Consider the following 19791-nt stretch of genomic DNA (forward strand, 5'->3'; position numbering starts at 1 on the left):
TTGGGTCATCAGTAATTAGTGATATTGGATCTGTACAGACTCTACAAATATATATATATATATATATATATATATATACAAGCACACACAAGCACTGATATGCAAATGTATACATGTATACACACAAATAATATATATTCACATATATACAGGCACATGTATAACTTACATATATTCAAATTTGTTCCATCTGGAGCCAAAGAAATGAGTACTAAACCTCTAAAACAAGGAGTCAAGGAGGTAAGACCTTTTGATTCCCTTGAAGCTGAAGAATTACAAGGAAGCTTGTCAACGCGAGGTGGCGCCCTTGATCTACTAATCCAGCCGAGGCCAATTCATGAGCTGTCAAAAGTCAAGGTCACAAATTGTCTTTTTTCGTCAAGGTCAAGGTTTAAGGCCTTTCCTAGTCCTGTCATTTCAACAAATATCAAAACCTGCCCTTTCAGACACATGCAGACCCAACAGTATATTTGAAAATACGATATAGCCTGGGCATCACTGATACTCAACAACTGGTTTTCATTTTCCACAGTGAGCCTGGGAATTTATACTATCTCTTCCTCCTTTCTTTTTTCTCCTTCTCAGAATGTCTAATGCTTTAACTTTCTTGAAGCACTTATCTAAATTTTCGGGATTTTAGTTATGAGGGAGTTCTCCTTTTGCTTAAAAAATTTGTAGTGAAAAAAAAAAAGACTGAATTAATAATAGAAAAGAATGGTCCTTGGTTTGTATAGGACAAACCCGCTCCATTTTTCCTTTCTGTGCAGTGCATATTTAGTATAGGAAAATAATGAGTATTTCCTTTAGATTTTAATGGCAGTGACTATTTTATTACCATAATTAATACCACTATATCATTATCTACAGGTCTAAGGTTTTTTAATTCTTATTTTTAGTAGAAATGTTTGAAAAGCAGGTGCACAAATACATTTTCACAGTGTGCTGAATGTCTTTATTTACAAGATAGCATTTTATAGTGAATGTGAACAAAATGAATGTGCTGGTCGAAATAACTGCTTGATTAAAAATGTGCTGTAAAGATGAATCCTTAAACTTCCTAATGCAGTCTTATAACACAATAAACAAGGAAAAAATACTAATCCCTTAATAGATCAAAGTATAGAATTGTAAACATCTAAATGTTTCAGGGGAATGGATTTCCGTTCTGAGTTTTCTAAAAAAATAAAAAAGCAAAATTATTCTCCAGCAAATGTTTAGTAAATTCTGGGGGAAATACCAGTTTAAATGAAACATGAACTCTGTTCAATCCAAAGCCCACCATGTCCCGATGGACCTCTCAGGATAGCTGATAAAGTGAATTCTATGAAACATCTGATGCTTGAAATATTTTTTTTGAAAAGTTATCAAATCCTTTGGAAAGTAAATGGTATCAGGCAGAGCATATAATCCAAATGCCACAAAATATGCTTGTTATGAGCAATTTAAAATTATTGTCAGAAAGACGTTCCCAACCTGGGGTTCCCTTGTAGCCTCAAAGGCTCAGCTGGTTGTATTTACTACCAAGACAAATGATCCTCAGAAAAGCTCTCTCTCCCTTTCTTCCTTCATTGTAAATAGCCCAAGATCATTATTTCAGTACCTTCTCCTCTCTCCCCTTCTCAATCTATACATGTTTTGCAGAATATACAACAATGGTAGGCATTTCACTGAGATTTACCTGAGCAGTCACTTAACATGCAAAGGAGATGTCAATGGCGACCCAAAGACAAGCAGATGTTTACAACAGCCTCTTACTTTTGTAACCAAGTTTTGGATTATTACCATATAACACAGTATCCTGAAATAGTATGGTCACATAAATACTTACAAGATTTCAGTAAATGCGTAACTTATCTGAAATTGCATATTTGGGGGTTGACGTTCAACTCTAGAGTTTGTCATTTAACGGTCTGGTGGGGTTGGCGGGAGAACTGAAAGTCTTTACCTTTTCTTAAAGTTTTAAAAGAGTTGTAGATTCCACCAAGGAGAAAGAGATCTCCCTTAGGAAAGCAAAATGCCAGTGTCTTTCTCTTTCTCTTTCCCATTCTTCAGTTATTATTATTAAGCATTATGTTCATTCTATCTGGGCAAAGCAACGAGTTCTGAAGCATTTCTTCAAGTTGCTCTCTCGCTCCACTTTTAATCCATTAACTAGTGGTCTTCAGTTTGTTGATGACTTTTTTCTCTTTGACCCTCCTGTTCTGGAACCAGATTGTAACCTGCCGCTCAGAGAGATTTGTCGTGGCTGATATCCTCCTCCGTTTGTCCTTGGTAATGAATTTGTTTGTAGCATATTCCCGTTCGAGTTCTTTTAATTGCACCTTGGTGTAAGGGACCCGCTTCTTTCTCCCTCGCCTGTAGGAGCTGGCGTCTGAGGGATGAGAAACCACGTCTGGAAGATAGGGAAGAAGGCAAGTTACACAGGGAGCAGACCCAGACCAGGACAGGCGACAGACAGCTCGATCTGAGCCACCCGCCTTGCATCGCCCAGCTGCCTTTTGCCATGCGTGGGTACAATCTAGCCTTCCGCTAAGACCTGAAGGGTCGGTGGGGTGGGGGGTGGGGGGTGGTTAGCCCTGCACTGAAATGAAATAGCCTATGGCTCCATTGGCCACCCAGCCGAGCCATCCAGTCCACACAGCGCGCTGGGTTCGCTTGACCGCCTGGCCCAGCGGCCCACACCTTAGCCCCAGACACAGGGGATAACACGTCTATGCCTGGCTCCTCTCTGTATACCCCAATCCCCAACACTTGATGCTTCTACACTGAAGCCCTTTTTTGAGAGAACGAATAGGGGCAATTTTGTAAACCGTTTCCAGGTCAACTTTCCATCCTTAAGTCGATGTCAAGGGCTAAGGAGGGCGGGGCACAGAGGGAGAAGGGAGCCAGCCAGGGTCCGCACAAGCTTCTTCCCAGCCATCCCTCCTCACCCAGAGAGAGCCAGGAGTGGGCCCAACTCAAGGGCAGCGCGGGCCGCGCCAGCTAGCCGGGGTCGGGCTCCCAGGGGCGCAGGCCAGGGAGAGAGCAGAGGGGCAGGAGGGTGACCCGGGAGCGAGCGGCAGAGAAGCTGGAGCAGAGCCGGAGGACCGGGGTTGAGAAGGGGGCGCCATTTACCGGGCAGAGTGGACTTCCAGAGGTGGGGAGGCTGCGCCTGCTCTTTGGGGCAGTACATTTGGCCGTTCCAGCCGTTGGGCAGCGCCCAGGGCTGGTAGCTTTCCATGGGGAGACCCAGGGGCTCGTGGCGCGACTCGCCGGGGCCCCCGAGGCCGGGCACCACCGGCATATCCAGGTAGCCAGGCACGGGCTGATGGTGGTGGTAAGGCCCGGGCGCGTAGCCCTGGTGGTAGAAGGCGAACTCCTTGGCGCGGGAGCTGAACTCCTCGGCCGCCGGGCCGGCCGTATCCATGTACTTGTCCGCGAAGGCGGCGGCAGCCGCGGCGGCCGAGGCTGGCTGCGCGCACGACTTGATGGCGTTGGGGTGCGGGCCCATGCGGGCACACGGGTAGTAGCCGCTGCCGAAATAGCCGTAGGGCAGCGCCGCGGGCCCCGACGAGCTCTGCGCCGCCGCCGAGCAGGGACTGCACTGCTTGGCGGCCTCGGCGCCCGCCGGGCCCGCCGGGCCGGGCCCTCCAGAGGACGACGCAGCCGCGGCCGCGGCCGCGGCGGCGGCGGCGGCCGCGGCGGCCGCGGCGGCCGACGGGGGCGCCTCCCCGGGCGCGCTGTTGTAGGCAGCGGCGGCGCCGGGCGCCAGGGGCGCCGGATGCGCCATCAGGTTGCGGCACTGGTTGGCTGCGGCCGCGGCGGCCGCTGCGGCCGCCGCCGCCACCGAGAAGTTGCCCCCCGCGGCCGCGGCGGCCGGGTGGGGGAAGCCCCCGCCCCCGGCCCCGGCCGCCGCCGCCGCTGCCGCCGCCGCCGCCGCCGCCGCCGCCCCTTCCATGTTCTTGTTGAGTTCGTCGGCCACCAAGCCACCGCCGTTGTCGTAGAGAAACATGACGGTGGGCTCGATCCAGCGGGGGTGGAGGAGCACGGAGGCTGTCATAGCCCGAGCCGCATGGAGAAGACCCCAGTGGCGCTGTTTTAAAAAGCCCCCAAGAAGTGAAGAGCGCGCGGCGCGGGGCCGGGGCCCGAGCGAGGGGGGCGGATCGCGCCCCGCGGGGTCGCGCCAGGCGGCCGCCCATTGGCCCGCCCCCCCCCGCTCCGCCCACGGCGTATGCAAAGCGGGCGGCTCCAACCCGGGTCTGCGCTGTGCACCCGCGGTCCCCGCCGCCGCCCGCGCCGTCCCCAGCGCCAGAGCCAGCGCCCGCCGCGCGGCCACGCACCATTCACCCAGAAGAGAGGCGGGGGAACCGGGCGGGTGGGGGCGGAGGACCGGGCGGGTGGGGTAGGGAAGGAAGGGCGGCCTCCTCCAGCTCCCCTTCTCTTCCCCTAACCCAGTGGGGCCCAGAGTAGCGTAAAGCGGGGAGGGGACAGAGGCGCGCCTTTGGGTTGAGACCTGAAGCGGTGGGAATAGATCAGGTAAATCTGCGGAAGGTTGGGGATGGGATAGTAGCGAAAACGGGGCGTAGTCCAGGCTGGGTGTTTCCTGGGGCCTCCGACGCTGTTTTCTTTCCAGGTATCCGCGAGTCTTCCTGCCGTGGGACCCCAGCGTGGACACTAGCGTTTTCGGCTTCGACAGCGTCACGATTTGGCTCTTTCCAGAGGAACAGTGGCGGGGGCATTTGCGGATGCGCCTGGCTCATGGGCCCCCAGGACGTTCCACTGTGGAAAGTTCGGACTGTGTTTAGGGGATCCCTCCCCTTGGCTGTCCAAAGTGTTGGTGGGCAATTTCATACACTCGCACTTAGGCCCATAGGGTCAGAACGACCCCCTCACACCCACACTGACACACGCACACACACTCAAGTGTACCCTGTCCACATCCTCACATTTAGGTATAGAGACTGCTCCTCAGTCTGCCCCAGTGACAACTCTCCCTCCTCCAGAGACTTTGGAGCAATCTGTGTGCACTGTTCTCTGGTGCTCCCACCTCTCCAGCCAGGCTGGCCTGTCTTGGGAATTTAAAAGGAACAGCCCCAAGTGCTGGCTGGGAGCTCCCTTTCTGGCGCCTAAGGAGGCTTCAGACTTCGTAGCTCTTGGACAGGAGCTCATTCTTCAGGCACCTGGGCACTCCCCGTTTCACTCCATTTTTCGACAGGAGAAAGAAAGGGACTCTGTAGGGCCACTTCAAGTAGAACTGGGGAGAGCGTTGTCGCTAGCCTGCAGAGGGTGTCCAGTCCTCCTCTGTCCAAGAACCAGCCCGAGAAACCTTCCCTCTGTGTCGGAAATGCAGACCCTTTCCTGAGAGCAAGGTGGGGTGTCGGTGCTGGAAGAGCCAAGCAGCCCCCATTTTTTTTGGTGAGGGATCCTGGAGGTCCTGTTGCTTTTGGGTTACATACTTCCGTTTCCAATTGTGGAGGCTGTGAGCGCGTCAGATGCCCAGGAGAGGAATATGCGTTCAAAATGAAAGTGGGTATATTATTCTATGGGAACATCAGGTTTGGAGAGAGCGTTGGACTCCCTTTGACACCAGGTGGATTGGTGAGCATCCAAGCATGGACCTGTCCTCCGGTCCTAGTTTGCAGACTCAGCCAGCAGCTCAGGGCACTGCAAATATCCCCAGTCCCTGTTCCCTGCTCTGATCTGCTCTTTAAAGCTCCTGGTCTTCCTGCAGAGTCCGGACCAATGACCCTGGGCTCTGACTTTTATCTGCCTTGATCCCCAGGTTTGCTCAGACCAATGTTAAGTGTTGTTCAATAACACCTTCTATGACACCCTCCTCCCAACATAGACATACCCAGTGTGCCCTTTCCTTCCTGCCTTTTTAGTAGCTCCGGGTAAATATTGATTTGCCTCCAGTTTACCTCCTCCCTGAATGGCCGTTTGCAGACTGAGGAGCTAGCCTCTGGAGCGACTCGATTTTTGTGTTACTTTCCGGCCCGTTCGCCCCCCTTTCTTCCTCCAAGTGACATTGTAAAACTCACAGTGACAAAGAAACAGGGTAGGGTTCGAGGCCCCAGTTCCCGAGGAGTTGAGGGCTGTTTTACATACAGGTCAGACACGGCTAGAGGCCAAGGTCAAGTTGAAAGTTGCAGTCTAGCCAGCGTGAGAACTGCCATGCAAGCCTGGAGACCCAGGCAGCTGCCGATAAGCCCACTGCTCACCTCCCTTGTCTCGCTCTTGACTCTTTTTTTCCTTCGGAATGATTCTTTCTCGCTCTGTTTGGTTCCTCGGCATTTTTTTTTTCTTTTTTCTTTTTTTTGCTGCCTTCGTGGAGATTTTGGGGCGGTGTTTACAGACTCTTCTTCTCTGCCTCCACCCTGCTCTCTTGGCCCGGGCTTCCAGCCTCTTCTGTTTTCCAGCCAGACCCAGAAAAACGAAAACACAGCTCGGGGAGCCCCCACCAGCCGGGGCCTGTGCCAGCTCACCTCTGGCCATGGCGCAGCTGCTGGTGCACACAGCGGCCAAGGCCGGCTCCACATTCCTCCCTCCCTCTCCCCACTTCACCGGAGACCGAGCCCTGCATGCAGAGGAAGGGCCCCAGCTCCACGGACTGCCAAGGTCGACTGGGTCCCTCCTCACCAAAAATGGTGAGACAAGATTTCATCTTGTCTGCAGAGAAGCCACAAGCAGGTTTGTCTGGGAGGGAAGGCGCTGGGGGAAGACCTTGGGTTGCATCTCGGATTAGGTTTTGCTTCCTAAACTTGGCGGCTCCTCCAAGGAAGGGCTTCAAGCCTGAATTATTTATTGAGCTTTGTGGTGGATCTTTAGTGATCAAGTAATCTGGATATTTTCTGAGTTCCCCATATCTTTCTATCAACTTTTAAATACTCTCAAGACATCATTACTTAGAAAGAGGCAGGCTGCCTGTTGTCCCCCCCCCCTTGTTTTTTGTCTTGGATCTCGATATATATGAAATGATTTTTTTTTTTTAACCAGGCAAGTCAGTGGCGTCCTGGTGTGCCTTCACTGTTTTTTTTTTTTTTTTTTTAAGTCTGCAGGTCCTATTAGATATTGAATTGCAACCTCCAACCAGTGAGGATAGTTTCTAGAATTTGAATGAGCTCTGTGAATAATTTTGGGTCTCAGTTTCTAGAATTTCGACTCAACTTTGAAGCAGGAAAGTCTCTCCACCTTCTTTTTTTTTTTTTTCCCCCAAGACATAAGAGGTTCTTTAATGGTTCCTAATACTATTTCTTAGCCTCTTACCCCTCCAGGCAGCTACCAAACTGACTTTTTGTGGGAAAAGAAAGGATTGAGAACAGCGAAGAACTGGAGTATGCCTTAGGAAGCAAGCAAAGGCTCTCCCAGTGCTCTTCCTCTTTCCCTAAAGGCAAGATCAAGATTCACTTGCCTGCCCAGCTAGTTGCATCTGACCCTGAGCCATTGCTTTGCTTTTTTTTTTTTTTTTTTTTTTGTCTACTAGGCTCAGGAATTCCTATGGGATTGCAGGGAGGCACCATCAACATGAATCCTGGAGATGACAGTTTTACCCTCAGACCCTTTGTGGGCTAGGCTGGGGAAGTCAGAGGACCCAAAGGGATCTGCAGGCAGCGGTCGCCCTTTAGCAAGAGGGCAGCAGGGGTCGAGGTGGGCTCTGTCTGGTGCTCCTTGATTTCCCCCTGGAGGAGCCCTGAGTGGGCAGCATGGGCAAGATTAGAAGGCGGCAGCTTAGTGGCTTGGCCTTTGTTCCAGAGGCTGCCAGACCCTTTCTCTTGCCAGATTCTTGGCAGGCATGGCTTCTTACCTCCTAGTGCAGGCCAAGGTGCCCTGCGGGGCTTTGGCTGCCCTGGAACCTCCTGCTGAAGAAAGAGACCTTGGCTGGGTTTTTTTTTGGGGGGGGGGGGCAGGCGGGGTATTTGTTGCCAGCCTGGGTCACGGGGCCCTGGGATTTCAGGGTTGGAAGGAAAAAGGACAAAAGGAAACCAGGTTCTAATCGGGTTTGATTTTCACTAGCAAATGAAATTTACCTGCTCTCACTTTAACTTGAGGAGGCTGTCAGCACTGCTCCTTGGCACTGTTTCTCTGCATCTATCCAGCATTAGGATAAACATTCCTCAGTTGGTTTAAAGACACTTTGTATTTCAGGATATTCATGTGTTTCTAATGTATCCAAGCAGCTTTACGAGCTGCGTTTGCAGAACATCTTAACCCTCTCTCTCCCACCGCAGGAGGGGTAGGGGGGCACAGAGATAATGGCAAAGGAAGAAAGATCCAGGGGCGGGGGTGGGGGGGGGATGGCTGAGGAGCTGAGGCTAGCTAAGAGAGAAAGAGAAAGAAAAGGAAAAACACCCAGATAACATCTCAGAGTCTGCACTCAACCAGACCATTTAGGAAGAGAGAAGTGAGGCACTGCTCTATTCACCGCGGGCTTCGAGGCTTCCCTACCCTCATCCCAACCAGGGCAGAAGCTTCTGAAGAAACTTGGGCCGAAGCTGGCCAATAGGCAAAGAAATAGCGCATCCTGAGTCACTTTTGGTCCAGCTCTCACTCTAGATTTTTGTGCATTTTGAAGCGTTAATGAGGCAGCAAAAGACCCTACAGCAAAAGGCTGTAGGGATAGTTCTGGACTGTGGGAAGCCACTTGGCACTGTGCTGACCAAATGCTAACACGGTGAAAATGGGAGGAAGAGCAAGTTCCAGAAAAACCTACGTAGACCCCACCTTGCCTTTAAGATCTCACTCCACGGAACTTCGAGGAAGGCGAGGTTTTGGAGGAGCGGCTCTCCCGCTGCCTGGTGGGTTCCTTCCAGTACCAGGCCTTCAAGGTCACCGGTGCACAGCGCCTGGGAAGAGCAGGCGCCTGGGAAGAGCAGACGCCCAGGGAGCATCCCAGTTCCAGCGCTGCCCTGTAGTGTTTTCCCCAGAAAGTCCCTGAGCGGGGACGGCCTCCCTCCCCCTTCAGAACCACCAGCCCCAGGTCCCAGGCTCCCTGAAAGAGCAATTTCTTCCGCACAGTGCCTGTCACGGGAGCCCAGACTCCCCAGGTTGGCGCAAACTTGGAGTGAAGGGCACGGTGCCGCCCCGGCCCTAGGGGAGGTCGGGGTGATTCCGCCAGCGGTGGTGGTGGTGGTGGTGGTGGTGGTGGAGGGGACGCAGCCTGGCCCTACGGTGCGGGTGCCGAGGCTCTGCCCTTGACCGGACCTGGAAACTCAGCATTCGCTTAAAAGAGGTAGCACGCGTTAGAAGCAGGGAGAACTCAGAGAAGCGCTCAGCCGGAAGGAGGAAACGCCTTCTCGCAGTCCTCAGCTGGCGGCGGGGGTACGGGCCCGCTGGACTGTGGGGCCCATGCCACCCAGAGAGTGAGCTCCCCGTCACTCGGGGAGCGCAGGGCGGCCCCAGGGCGTCTGGGCGGCTGCGACGTGAAAAGGGCGAGAGGTCTCTGGCCCCGCCGCGGTCTGCCCCTGCTACTGCCTCCGAAAGCAATCCCACCCGCCAACCTCCACCCCCACCGTAGCTGGATGCTCAGGGCCCCGCAACAAAGCAGGAAACCAGCGCGGGGCTGCGGATTCATTAGGTCAACAAATACAGTGAAGACGTTCGAGCGGTCGAAGGAAGCAGGGGTTTGGGATGTAAGCCAGGCCCCGCGCAGCCCCGGCTTTCTCGCGGAGAAACCGGTGCAGGCAGCCAGGCGGCCACGCGGCCTGGGCCCGCGGGAGTCCGTCGCTGCTCAGAACCCTGAAGACTCCAGCGTCCCCGACCCGGGCTGCGCATTCTTAACGCACAGAGCAAGCGAGGGAAGGAAACTCACCAGCGCAGCCACGAGCAGGGGGGACAGAGCAGAGGATGCGAGGTGTGAGCAGACTTTTACGGCACGTTGTCTGCCGCAAGCATCGTAACGATGCGTGCGCCTCCATAGGCACGCAGATTCGCACGCGAAATGCGCACACACACGCAGTAAAGGAGGACATCCAACGTCGTGGGGGTGAAATACAGGCGTCATACCGAGCCCCGAGGAAAACTATTCCACCCAGTCGGACCAGCCTGGTGACATGCTTTGGGGTGGCTGGTGTCTCCCTACCCGGTCTGATTTTTTTCCGGCCACTCTCCATTCCGTCCCTCGTGGCTTTGTAAAAACACCTGTCCCCAGTGGGAGGCGAGCCCCTGCCTGGCGTTTACCGGGTTGGGGCGTTCTCCCCAGAAACTCCGGCTGGCTCTGGGAACCCGCGCGGAGCCCGACAGGAGCACCGACGCTGCTCGTGGCGCCCCAGCCGCTCCTTTGTCCCGCTGCTCCAGCCCCACTCAGCCCAACGCTCAGGGAAACGAAGCAGCTCAATAAAAACTTTTGATATTAGTTTTTATGGGTATTTACACTCTAGTCAGGGGAGCTGAGTACGGAAGCTCCATTAATCAGCCCCCAACCTCGGGTTTGGATGCTCAGTTTATGGGTTGGGAAAGGGAGCCTGCCGGAAAGAAAGCCTAAGGATGGCCGGCTGATTCCGGAGAAATGAAAAGGGAGTCAGGTCATTTTCCGTTCTTGGAAAAAGAAGATTAAGTGGGTAAACTCCAGGTGCTACCCAACTGACTGAATTTTTGTTCGAAACCCCTGGCAGGGATAATTTTTTCACCTTTGCTTAATACAACATTTCAAAAAATCTTTTTATTGTGGAACTTTCCGAACACACACAAAAGTATAATGAACCCCTGTATACCCAATTCCTAGTTTCAACCACAAATTATCATTTTCTTTTTTATGTTTCATCATCCACTTCCACTCTTTTTCTGCGCCCCCCCCCCCCGGAGCATTTTAAAGTAAATCCCAGATATCGAATCATTCTGCTCCCAACAGGATTCTGAGGATAAATTTCAAGGTTGAGCAATATTACTCAATAAAAAGAAATTCTTCCTATGTCTGAGGGTAAGCGGTCAGTGCGTTTGAACTTGAACTGTTCCGGTTACAATCTAGAAAAAACTTGAGGATCCACCCAAGAGAAATCTGGGCAAAAAAGGAGTTTGGGAATGTGAGTGCATTTTGCCTGAAAATTTATATGTCTCTTCTTGATCGAAAATATCTATGCATGAGGGAGACTTATATTACCTTTTTTCATGAGTTTGTTATCCTTTAATAGAAGATTTGTATTGCTGCATTAGGATCTGGAGAGCGATGATAACCATGCCTCAGTCCTTTCTATGTTCCAAGTTAACTTATATCCCCTTCTGATTGGACAAATGACCATTTCTTATTTCAACACACCTCTTTCCCCGGTAGAAATCACAAAGGGATTTCTCCTGATTGAGCTAGTAAGGAAATGTTTGCACTGGGTCTGCAGTTCATCTCAGCAGCCATAGTTTTCAGGGGAAAAAAAATGCAACTCTATGTATTTTTAAACTCTCCTCAGCAGTAAAACATTTTTCTTTAATTAATAAAAGCATTGTGGTTTGTTTTGCTTTGTTTTAAGTGAGTGGTCTAATTGACAATCAGCATGATCCTCCCCAGGAAGCTATGAGGGTGATCTAACTAACAGCCTTGGCGACTTTAGAAAGCAAAGACGCAAAAATAGAAAATTGTGAGCCGTAGAATTCGACAAGTCCTATACCAGACAGCTACTTAAGTTCTAAGACCACTTGTCTCAGTGAATGTTGGTCATCCTTTCTGTGGCAGAGTGTTGAGTTATTTTACATTTACATTGTTGATGGTTCCTTAATGATCTTTTGTTTTGTTTTGTTTTTGAGGAGTTCTTAAATACCTAGGAGCTTTTACTCTGGGATGCTTCTACGCTAATAATATATGCTAAAATAACTGCTCATTGTATTAGAAAAGAGCTATTTGTCTAAACTCATAAGGGATGTGTAATTTAAACAGGAGGAGAAATTACACGCACAGATTTTATATAACTCTCGGACAGCTCCAACTGTACCCAGCAAAAGTCCCTGGGGACATTGGTCATGAGTCCCTTCCTTGCAGGCGGTGGGGCATTACAACAAGATCGAATCCTACTGGTGCTTTGGGAACAGCCCCTCATTTTTGAGGGTCCCTGGCCTCCTGGCTCTAGGATGGAGTTCACCAGAGGGTTAGGGTTTGGGTCAGGGTCAGGTTGGGGACTGCAGAAATGAGAAGATTCTGAGGAAGAGGGAGAGAGAAGAGAGATGCCCCAGAAAAGCTGGGGGCGGGGGGGGGGGAGGAAGGGAGAGATGGGAAGGCAAAAAACAAGGAGCAAAGGAAACCAAAATTTCCAGCAAAAAGTCAAGCTACAGCCACCCAAAGTAGGCCTGTGTTTTTAAAGATCTGTAGAAACCTGTTCTCTCAGGAAGCCTATTCTCTGAACCCTGGCAGGGGGCCCCCCGCTGGTGGCGAGGAGGGGACGCTTAGGCTGCAAGCCTCCCTGAGATTTCTTTAGCTGCACAAAAATAATCTGGGTCTTGAGAAACTGATTGGGGTTCAGAGTTAAATACAGGCATGAACTTCTCTCCACAGGAGAGCCCAAGCAAGGGTTTCTGGCTGGTATCAGCTGCCCCAGCATAGGTTATGAGCCAGACTTGGGACAATCCCTCAAGCCTGCTAGCAATTACATGCTCTCAACCACTTTTAAAAAGGCCGTATTTCTTTACATTTCTAGGACCTAATGTGGGGTTATGTCAGGTCATGGGACCCTTGGCTAGTGCAAAGTAATTTGATGTCACCGAGAGCAAGCGCACTCGTTTGTCACCCCGAGGAAAAGACGTCGTCGCCAGGGGTCTGAGCTGGGAGCAGAGCAGAGCAAGGTTGGCTGGGACTGTGGGAGGGACCCAGCCTCGGTCTGGTGCTGGCTTAGCCAGGTGGGCTGGGAAGGAGCTTTCACGGTCATGTGCGGCAGTGCAGGGAATGAGGGGCCAGCTCTGTTCCAAGCACACATATTGGCCCACTGAACTCATGTGGAATCTTGACCGCTCCAGGCCCTTGGATCCTAGGCTCATTTGCTACAGGACCCAAGTCTTAGTTTTTCAGTTCCCTGAAAGTAAAGCTGGTTAATCCAGCCGCAGTCCTTCCTCCCACCTCCCACCCACCGATGCTCCAATGCTCTGTATCAGATTCAATAAAACCCAAGGGAGTCTCCCTATCTGAGGAGCAAGATTCATCCACCTGAGAGGTGATGAAGAGGGGAGGGCAAAAGGGGCCATAACCCTTTACCATCCTTCGGAGATGCACTTCAGTGTATGCTGGGGCTGGCTAACATCTTGGTGGAGGGCTTTAAGGCATTTGCCCAGAAAAATCTCATTCACAATTTCCAGTTACTTTCAGATTTTGAGGTGGTGGGAGGGTAACACGAAGCCAAAGAAATGGGGTTCCCGAGCCTTCCTTTGAGAATCGGGGGGGGGGGGATCCAAGCCCTGAGTATGGGCAGGTGTGGGGAAGGCACCTTGATGGGCAAGAGGAGGTGGGGGAGGGGGAGGCCACTCCTGACAACTGTGGACTGAGAGGGCAACTCTTAGCAGCCATCACCGTCCCCTGTAAGGTCTGGAAAGCCTCAGTGGAGCCCCCCTGCAGGGTGCCTAATTGTGGCTCCATAAAATCCTGGGATTCACATACTGAAATGTGGTGCATACATATCCCTCGATGATACAGAAGGCATCCTGGCTATGCTTCTCCTCCCTGACAATTGTAAGATGATGTAATGCCACCATAAATAGAACCAGAGGGGAGAACTTAGATCCAGCCCAAATGGTCTGCCAGGAGGCCCTGAGGAGGGATACCCTGCTTTAAATAGGTGACGTGGGCCAACAGAGGAGCTTCAGTTGGCATCTGTGAGGCAGATGGCACAGAGTCTATCGTTCTGCCTGCCTTCAGGTTACACAGGCATCGGTGAGGTGGCGAGAGCCAAGGTAAGAGACAGTATTCCACATGTGGGGCTCATTCCCCCAAGGCTGTGAGAGAACACCCAGTCCCCCACAGAAATTAGACAGCCTGGGTGAGAGGAAGCAGACAGGCAAAGTTCAATGGCCCCATGAAAGAGCTGGGGCGAAAATACTGCCTGCACAGCTAGGAAGCTGGGTTCCTATCGCTCTGCAATGTGTCTGGCGATCAGCAGCCTGCAGGCTGCTAGATGTCAAGGGCAACTGCTGGGTGGGATGCCTCCGGCCTCACTTGGATTCTGTGATGATCCGTTGGTCCCCAGGGTCACGCAGGACCCTTGAGAAGATCGTATACATGGTCGCTCCAGGACTCCACCCTCCCTGGGTTCTGGAGTCCCAGGAAGAGATCGATGGGAATCCAGGTATCCTGGGCCCCATGAGCCCTCACCTCGCTGACCAGGACCTCAACCTGGAGAGAGGAAAGCCAATGAGAGCTGGACCTTTCCTGGCCGAGTTGGACAAAGCGTCTGGGGCCCTGACTAGGGATCTTCAAGACCAGGGATGCTTCTAGGGGGGCGCGGAGGAGAGAGGGTTTTCTCTTTTCTGCCCTCCCACCCCCACCTAATCCAGGGGCAGTCAAGTAGCTAGGGGCTGAGGCAGAGGATGCGCGCAAGGCGGGCTGCAGTTGCGACCTCCTCCCACTAGATGTCTTCCCAGTTAATCGGAATTGAAGGGCGCTGTCTGCTCCCGGGGCCGAGACTGGGTTCCCCCTTCCCCACCCCGCTGCCCCGCCACTTTTTGAAGTCGCGTTCCATGGGGAAAGCAAAGCTTTTTCTTTCTTCTTAAGGCGCCCTCCCCGCCCCGCGCTCCAAATCCTGGCTCTGGAAATCCACCAGAATCAAATGCTGGCTCCCGGCGGGCTCGCGTCGGGACCTGCTCACGCCTTTGGAATCTTTATGACCTTTGATGTGTTTAAATAACATGGCAAGGCTGAGTACACACCTCGGATTAAACTTTAATCGGCTGCAGTCAAGGTCGCCCAGGTGGTAAACGCTGTTTCCTCCGTCGTCTCGGCTCCCACTGTGGGGTGCAAGGTCTGGGGCTGAGGGCCTCACTTGTGCCCTCCCTCCTCTGCCCAGGCATGGATGGGAGTCAGGATGAGGGCCATCCCATGGGGTTCCAAAGAGGACTGAGGAAATAGGATCGGAGGCAGACATCCAGGATGGGCTAATGACCCCCCGCGCTATTTTTACAGCCACTAGACAGAAGAGTTAAAAATTCCAATTTCCCCCAACTGCAGAGAATTGTGGGTCCAAAGTCATAGCCAGTGCCTGGATTGTTTCCCCCAGCACGGTTCTGGTTACCCAAGAGAGGTTGGGGGGCTGTGGGTAATAATGGTGCAGCTAAATTAGCTGACCATTTTGAAGGTTGCCAACCCAGGTGGAAGTACGTCAGAATCTACCCAGCCTCTAGTGGCACTTACCCTTGCCAGGCTACAGAGAGTTAGCTTGTCTTTTAGCTAAGCTGGGTCAGCAAGTCTGAATATATATATATATATATATATATATGTGTGTGTGTGTGTGTATACATATATTATATATATAATATATATTATATATATATTAGGTAATCCCTACACCGAACATGGGGCTCGAACTCATGACTCTGAGATCAAGAATTGCATGCTGTTCCCACTGAGCCAGCTAGGTGCTCCTGAACATAACTTTCTGAGCTAATCATGGAGAATTGTCTTGGGCAGTTATCTAGGAAGAAAATTCAAAGCCAGAACAGTATGTACAGTGAGGGCTACCATGGTGCTTTCAAAAGTGGGGGTGTGGGCGTGCCTGGGTGGCTCAGTCAGTTAAGTGTCCAACTTCAGCTCAGGTCATGATCTGGTGCTGTTTAGTGAGTTCAGGCCCCATGTGGGGCTCTGTGCTGACAGCTCGGAGCCTGGAGCCTGTTTTGGATTCCGTCTGTCTGTCTGTCTCTCGCTCTCTCAAAAATAAATAAACATTAAAACATTTTTAATAAATAAAAAAATAAAAAGGGGGTGTGTATATAAGAGCTGGAAGGTTAGACAAGTAATCAGTAGCAATGGCTTCCTCTGGGGAGAACTTGGGCCAGAGGGTCTGGTAGAGAATTCACTTTTTGCTGTACAAGTTTTTAATATTATTTGTAACGTGGGCCAGTGTTATGTGTTATCCACTGGGGTAAACTTTTCAGAAAACGGAGTGCCCCAATTTATTATTTCATGGCCAAACATTCCTCTGGGGGATTCCCTCCACACATCAGACCCAGACTTGGATTGGGGGGAGACATTGAAATAAGTCACTAAGCACCTCAGAGCTTAGAACGTAGCGTCATAGACATCCACTCAGATTTCCATCTTCTGGAAAGAAGCTAGTTTCACCCTAACCTGGAAATGAATATGCCAACCCAGTATATAAAGTCCAGCTATTCATAGCAAGAGAACTCCATTGTCTCAAAGTGAATTAAAGCCTGGTCATAAATTTTTCCCCAACCCTTGAGTGTCTGAGTACAAGGGCCCTACGTGCTCCTTTGGGCTAGAGATTTATTCCCACAGCTCCTGGTCATGTTGTGAATTGCAAATATCCTGTATATGTATATTTGGTTTGTCAATTCCCGTCCTCAAGTACCAAGAAGCCCCACATAGTCTACTGGGGTGTTGACTTCTGGAGTTAGGGATAGTAATATTATCACTAACTAAAGTTCGTTTTAAAAGTACTTCTTCATGGAGCCTTTTGGGGGCTACTAATGCTCTGTATCTTGATCTGGGTAGTAGTTACACAAGTGTATACACATATAAAAATTCAGCGAGCTAGGTGCTTAAGATTTTTATGCTTTGCTATATGTAAGTTATATGGCAATAAAAAAAATTTTTTTTAAGTGCTTCCTCATAACGACCTGTGAAGTAGGTCCCGGGGTTATTATAATCTCTCCATTTTACAGACAAGGCAAGTAAGACTCAAGGGAAGGTAGACCGTCCCAGGCCTCCATGGGAGAACAGAACCGCTCCCAGTTTCCTCCTCCTGGTCTTGTGGCTTCCGTAGAAAGCCATTTCTTTTCCAGCACGTTTCTCAGGTATCAGTCTAGAGATGCTCTCCTCAGGGTGGTGAGACGGGAATACCCGCAATCTGTGCCTTCTTCAAATTCTTTAGCTTTTGAGTAGGGAGAGACGGGGAGGGCACTGTGCTCAGAGGCTGTGAGGCCTAGATGGCCCCGCTCGCATCCCTCTAATGAGGAAGGCGGCCTCCGGGGGGCTCGGAATATATTTTCTTTCCCTTATTCCAGTCACCCCTGCCCAGGCGCACCCCGCAGCAGACCCCGAGGCCCGGGAGACTTCTCCAGGTGGCCATATCCTCCCGCCTGGCCCCCCTCTACCACCTCCCCCCCAAAAGCTCAGAAACAGGCGGGGGTGGAGCAGGGGTGTTCTGAAATAACGGTGGCTGTAGTTAGATGGCCGAGGACATAGAAAGCGATTATTTATTCCAGGCACAGTCGCAAAAGGCTTCCAAAAATATCGAGCCGAGATATTTTATTGTCCCGCCTGTCTGCAGCCTGTAATTATGCGTTCAAGATGTTTAATGTGTGCAAATGCATTAGCCGCTTTCGCTGGTGAAAACCGTAGCTGCGAGCGGGGGAGAGGCAAATCTGGAGATAATTATGTCGCACAGTCACAAACGTTATTCTGCTCTTACTGTAAACGGCCCCGGCCACCTTTACGGGCCACCTTTACGAGAAGCCAGGAAAAGTTTCAGAGTCACTCGTAGAGCTTAGGCGGACAAACCGCCTTCTAGCTTGCTTTCTCTCTCTCTGTCTCTGATTTCCCTCCCGTATTGTTCGAAGTGTCTATGGGGCCACTTGTGTGCCAGGTTCGCGGGCGCGCCAGAGAGAAGGCGCCGGCGGAGGAGCGCAGCACAACTGCCACCCCCCACCCCCCCGCGGGTCCGCAGAGCCCGTGGCCCTCCAAGGCCGGGCCTGGCGCTGGGAGGCGGCTGGGGCTGGTGGCCTGGGGCCGTCGCTGCTTCGGGCAGCCCGCACCTCGGGCAGAGTCTGGCCCTCCCACCCTTTGCGGCCGCTCAGGTCTTTCGGCACCCCTCCCCACCTACCCATCAGGGCGCCGGTCCGCGCACCCGCAGTCCCCACTCCGAGTTTGCTCCGGGTTGAAATGCCACCGCTAGGCCGAGGCCCTGGGCCTTGGAGCAGTTCTCGAAAGGCGAACGGCGGCGCAGGCCGAGCCTTTACTGGGGCGGGCTGCAGGGTCGGCTCTCACTGGACTGACCCGGGGTGAACTTGCTATTTTGAGTCCCATGTGCTAAGGGGCCAGAAGAACAGCTGGGACCGGGGTGGGGGGGGGGGACCTCCCGCCTCCACCCCCGGGCCAGCACGTCCGCGCCCAGGGGCAGGTCCAGCGCTCCCCGCCCCCACCGGGGCGAAGGCCTGCGACAGGGGCTCTCTGGGAACCTTGTAAGGTCTTGTGCTGGCACCTCCCACTCCCACCCTGAGACGCATACACCTCGGTCCCGAATTCGGGCAGCGGCTGCGCCCGCCGAGTGAGAGTGACCAGTGCAGGGACAGCAGTCCGGGCCGCGGCCGGCCCCCTGAGGGACAAAGCAACTCTCACCTTCCCAAATTTCCCTTTCAGCTCAGGCTTTTAGGACAACAAAAACAAGGACGCGCGGTGCGGTGCAGGGGCAACGCTCAGCCGGTGGGTGTAGGAGACGGAGGGGGACTCTGGCTCAGAGGTCTCCCCGATCCCCGATCCCCGGAAGAGAAAACCCTGCTGCGAGGCTGGTCAGGGGCTGCTGCGGGTGCCCGCCCGGGCCAGGGCTCTTTTCCTGGAGGGCCGCAGACTCCCCTACGGAAATCAGCGGGTCTGGGCTCGCGCTAGCGCGAGGTAGGCCTGTCCGCTCTCCTTTCTCCTTAGGAAATGACCACATTTGGAAACTCATTTTAGGCCACTGATAAACAAAACACGACACAACAATCTGGCGATCATTTCGCGTTGAGGGGCACTTAAGAAGATCTGTGTGGGATCCGGGGTGCATTTACTTCAGACTTCAGGGCATGCCGGCTCCAGGGCATGGAGAATGGGCGGGTGTGGAAGGATCTGGGAGGATGACATAATCCCGGGGAGGGGAATACAGAGAAGAAAAACAAAACCTGCCAGACGGGATTTGTTCCTGCTCCAAGTGCATCATCCGAGGAGAATCCCTCTGGACGACAGTTACCTACCAATGGTGGGAGAGGTTCCCTGAAATGTGTGCTCCCCACCTCCCCCTTGAGGGTGCGGTCTCCGGCTGCAGGAAATGAAGGGGAGAGGGAAAGCCTAGTGGGGGTCTTGGGTGGCTTCAGCCCCAAATTAAACTCCAAGCCTTGGATGCCAAGGCTCCCAGACCTGGAGGAGGCAGCTGGTTAGCTAGCAGCAGCCAGAAATTGGGGGACAGCAACACCCTGGCAAGAGGTGCAGACTAAAGCTTTCCGACTCCCTTTCACTGTTCTTCCTCCCTTCTGTGTCTCCCTTACCCTTCTCTTACCTTCCCCACCCTCCCCCCCCCAGCCCCCTAGGGGCTTCGGCCCCCATGCACTAGTGGCTTTGCTCCCAGGCCCTGCTTGGAGGGGAAAGAGAGACTGGGAAGTTTGAGGAAGGGTCTCACTTGGGGGTTTAGATTTCAGAGACCCCCGGGGAGTGACTACCAGCCAAAGACCCCAAAAGAACTTTTAGCCACATTCCGTGTGCCCCACGCTTGTGGCCTGGAGGACCTAAAAAAATGCCATTCCCTAACCCAGAGGTTCCCGGTTGCCTGAGAAGCTAAGCAGAATTTTGCAAGCTGAAGGGGATATGGGGGGAAAGGCCACCCTTTCTGCAGATGTCCTGGCTCTGTTCGAAATCAGTGCTCACAGAAGGAGGGTATGTGTCCTGTTACTGCTCTCCTGAATGTAATCTTTCCGTCTTTCTCTCAT

The 19791-nt window shown here is 52.5% G+C and overlaps 1 protein-coding gene and 2 long non-coding RNA genes across 6 annotated transcripts in view; 1 reads left to right on the forward strand and 2 right to left on the reverse strand.

Annotated features, from left to right (window-relative positions):
• Window positions 1–9856, reverse strand: HOXA13 (homeobox A13). 4 transcript variants are annotated; one of them, XM_047849800.1, is made up of 4 exons: window positions 9788–9856; window positions 8007–8067; window positions 3115–4758; window positions 1–2392 (listed from the first exon to the last, which is right to left on the reverse strand). In XM_047849800.1, the coding sequence occupies exons 3-4, from the start codon at window positions 4037–4039 to the stop codon at window positions 2148–2150; spliced, it is 1170 nt and encodes a 389-aa protein (XP_047705756.1). In that variant the 5' UTR covers window positions 4040–4758; window positions 8007–8067; window positions 9788–9856; the 3' UTR covers window positions 1–2147. The 4 variants fall into 4 exon arrangements, with proteins under 4 accessions (XP_047705756.1, XP_047705755.1, XP_047705757.1 ...); XM_047849799.1 differs by lacking the exons at window positions 8007–8067; window positions 9788–9856 and adding exons at window positions 6201–6387; window positions 7784–7830; XM_047849801.1 differs by lacking the exons at window positions 8007–8067; window positions 9788–9856 and adding an exon at window positions 6201–6951 and having other exon boundaries at window positions 3115–4072; window positions 4493–4758.
• Window positions 6364–19791, forward strand: part of LOC125160645 (uncharacterized) — a 19424-nt gene continuing 5996 nt past the window's right edge. The window contains exon 1 of the long non-coding RNA XR_007150329.1: window positions 6364–6669. This is a non-coding gene — a long non-coding RNA (uncharacterized LOC125160645). The remainder of the gene's footprint in view (window positions 6670–19791) is intronic.
• The window catches only part of LOC125160643 (uncharacterized), a 24111-nt gene continuing 20179 nt past the window's right edge, over window positions 15860–19791 (reverse strand). Inside the window, exon 5 of the long non-coding RNA XR_007150327.1 lies at window positions 15860–15871. This is a non-coding gene — a long non-coding RNA (uncharacterized LOC125160643). The remainder of the gene's footprint in view (window positions 15872–19791) is intronic.

The sequence above is a fragment of the Prionailurus viverrinus genome, chromosome A2 (assembly GCF_022837055.1).
Source record: "Prionailurus viverrinus isolate Anna chromosome A2, UM_Priviv_1.0, whole genome shotgun sequence".
Classification (NCBI taxonomy): domain Eukaryota; kingdom Metazoa; phylum Chordata; class Mammalia; order Carnivora; family Felidae; genus Prionailurus; species Prionailurus viverrinus.

Coding starts and splice junctions, on each gene's coding strand:
- HOXA13 (XM_047849800.1), bottom strand. CDS start 4,039: ATGACAGCCTCCGTGCTCCTCCACCCCCGCTGGATCGAGCCCACCGTC. Junction 2,393..3,114: donor CTGGAAGTCCACTCTGCCCG/GTAAATGGCGCC, acceptor CCTATCTTCCAG/ACGTGGTTTCTCATCCCTCA.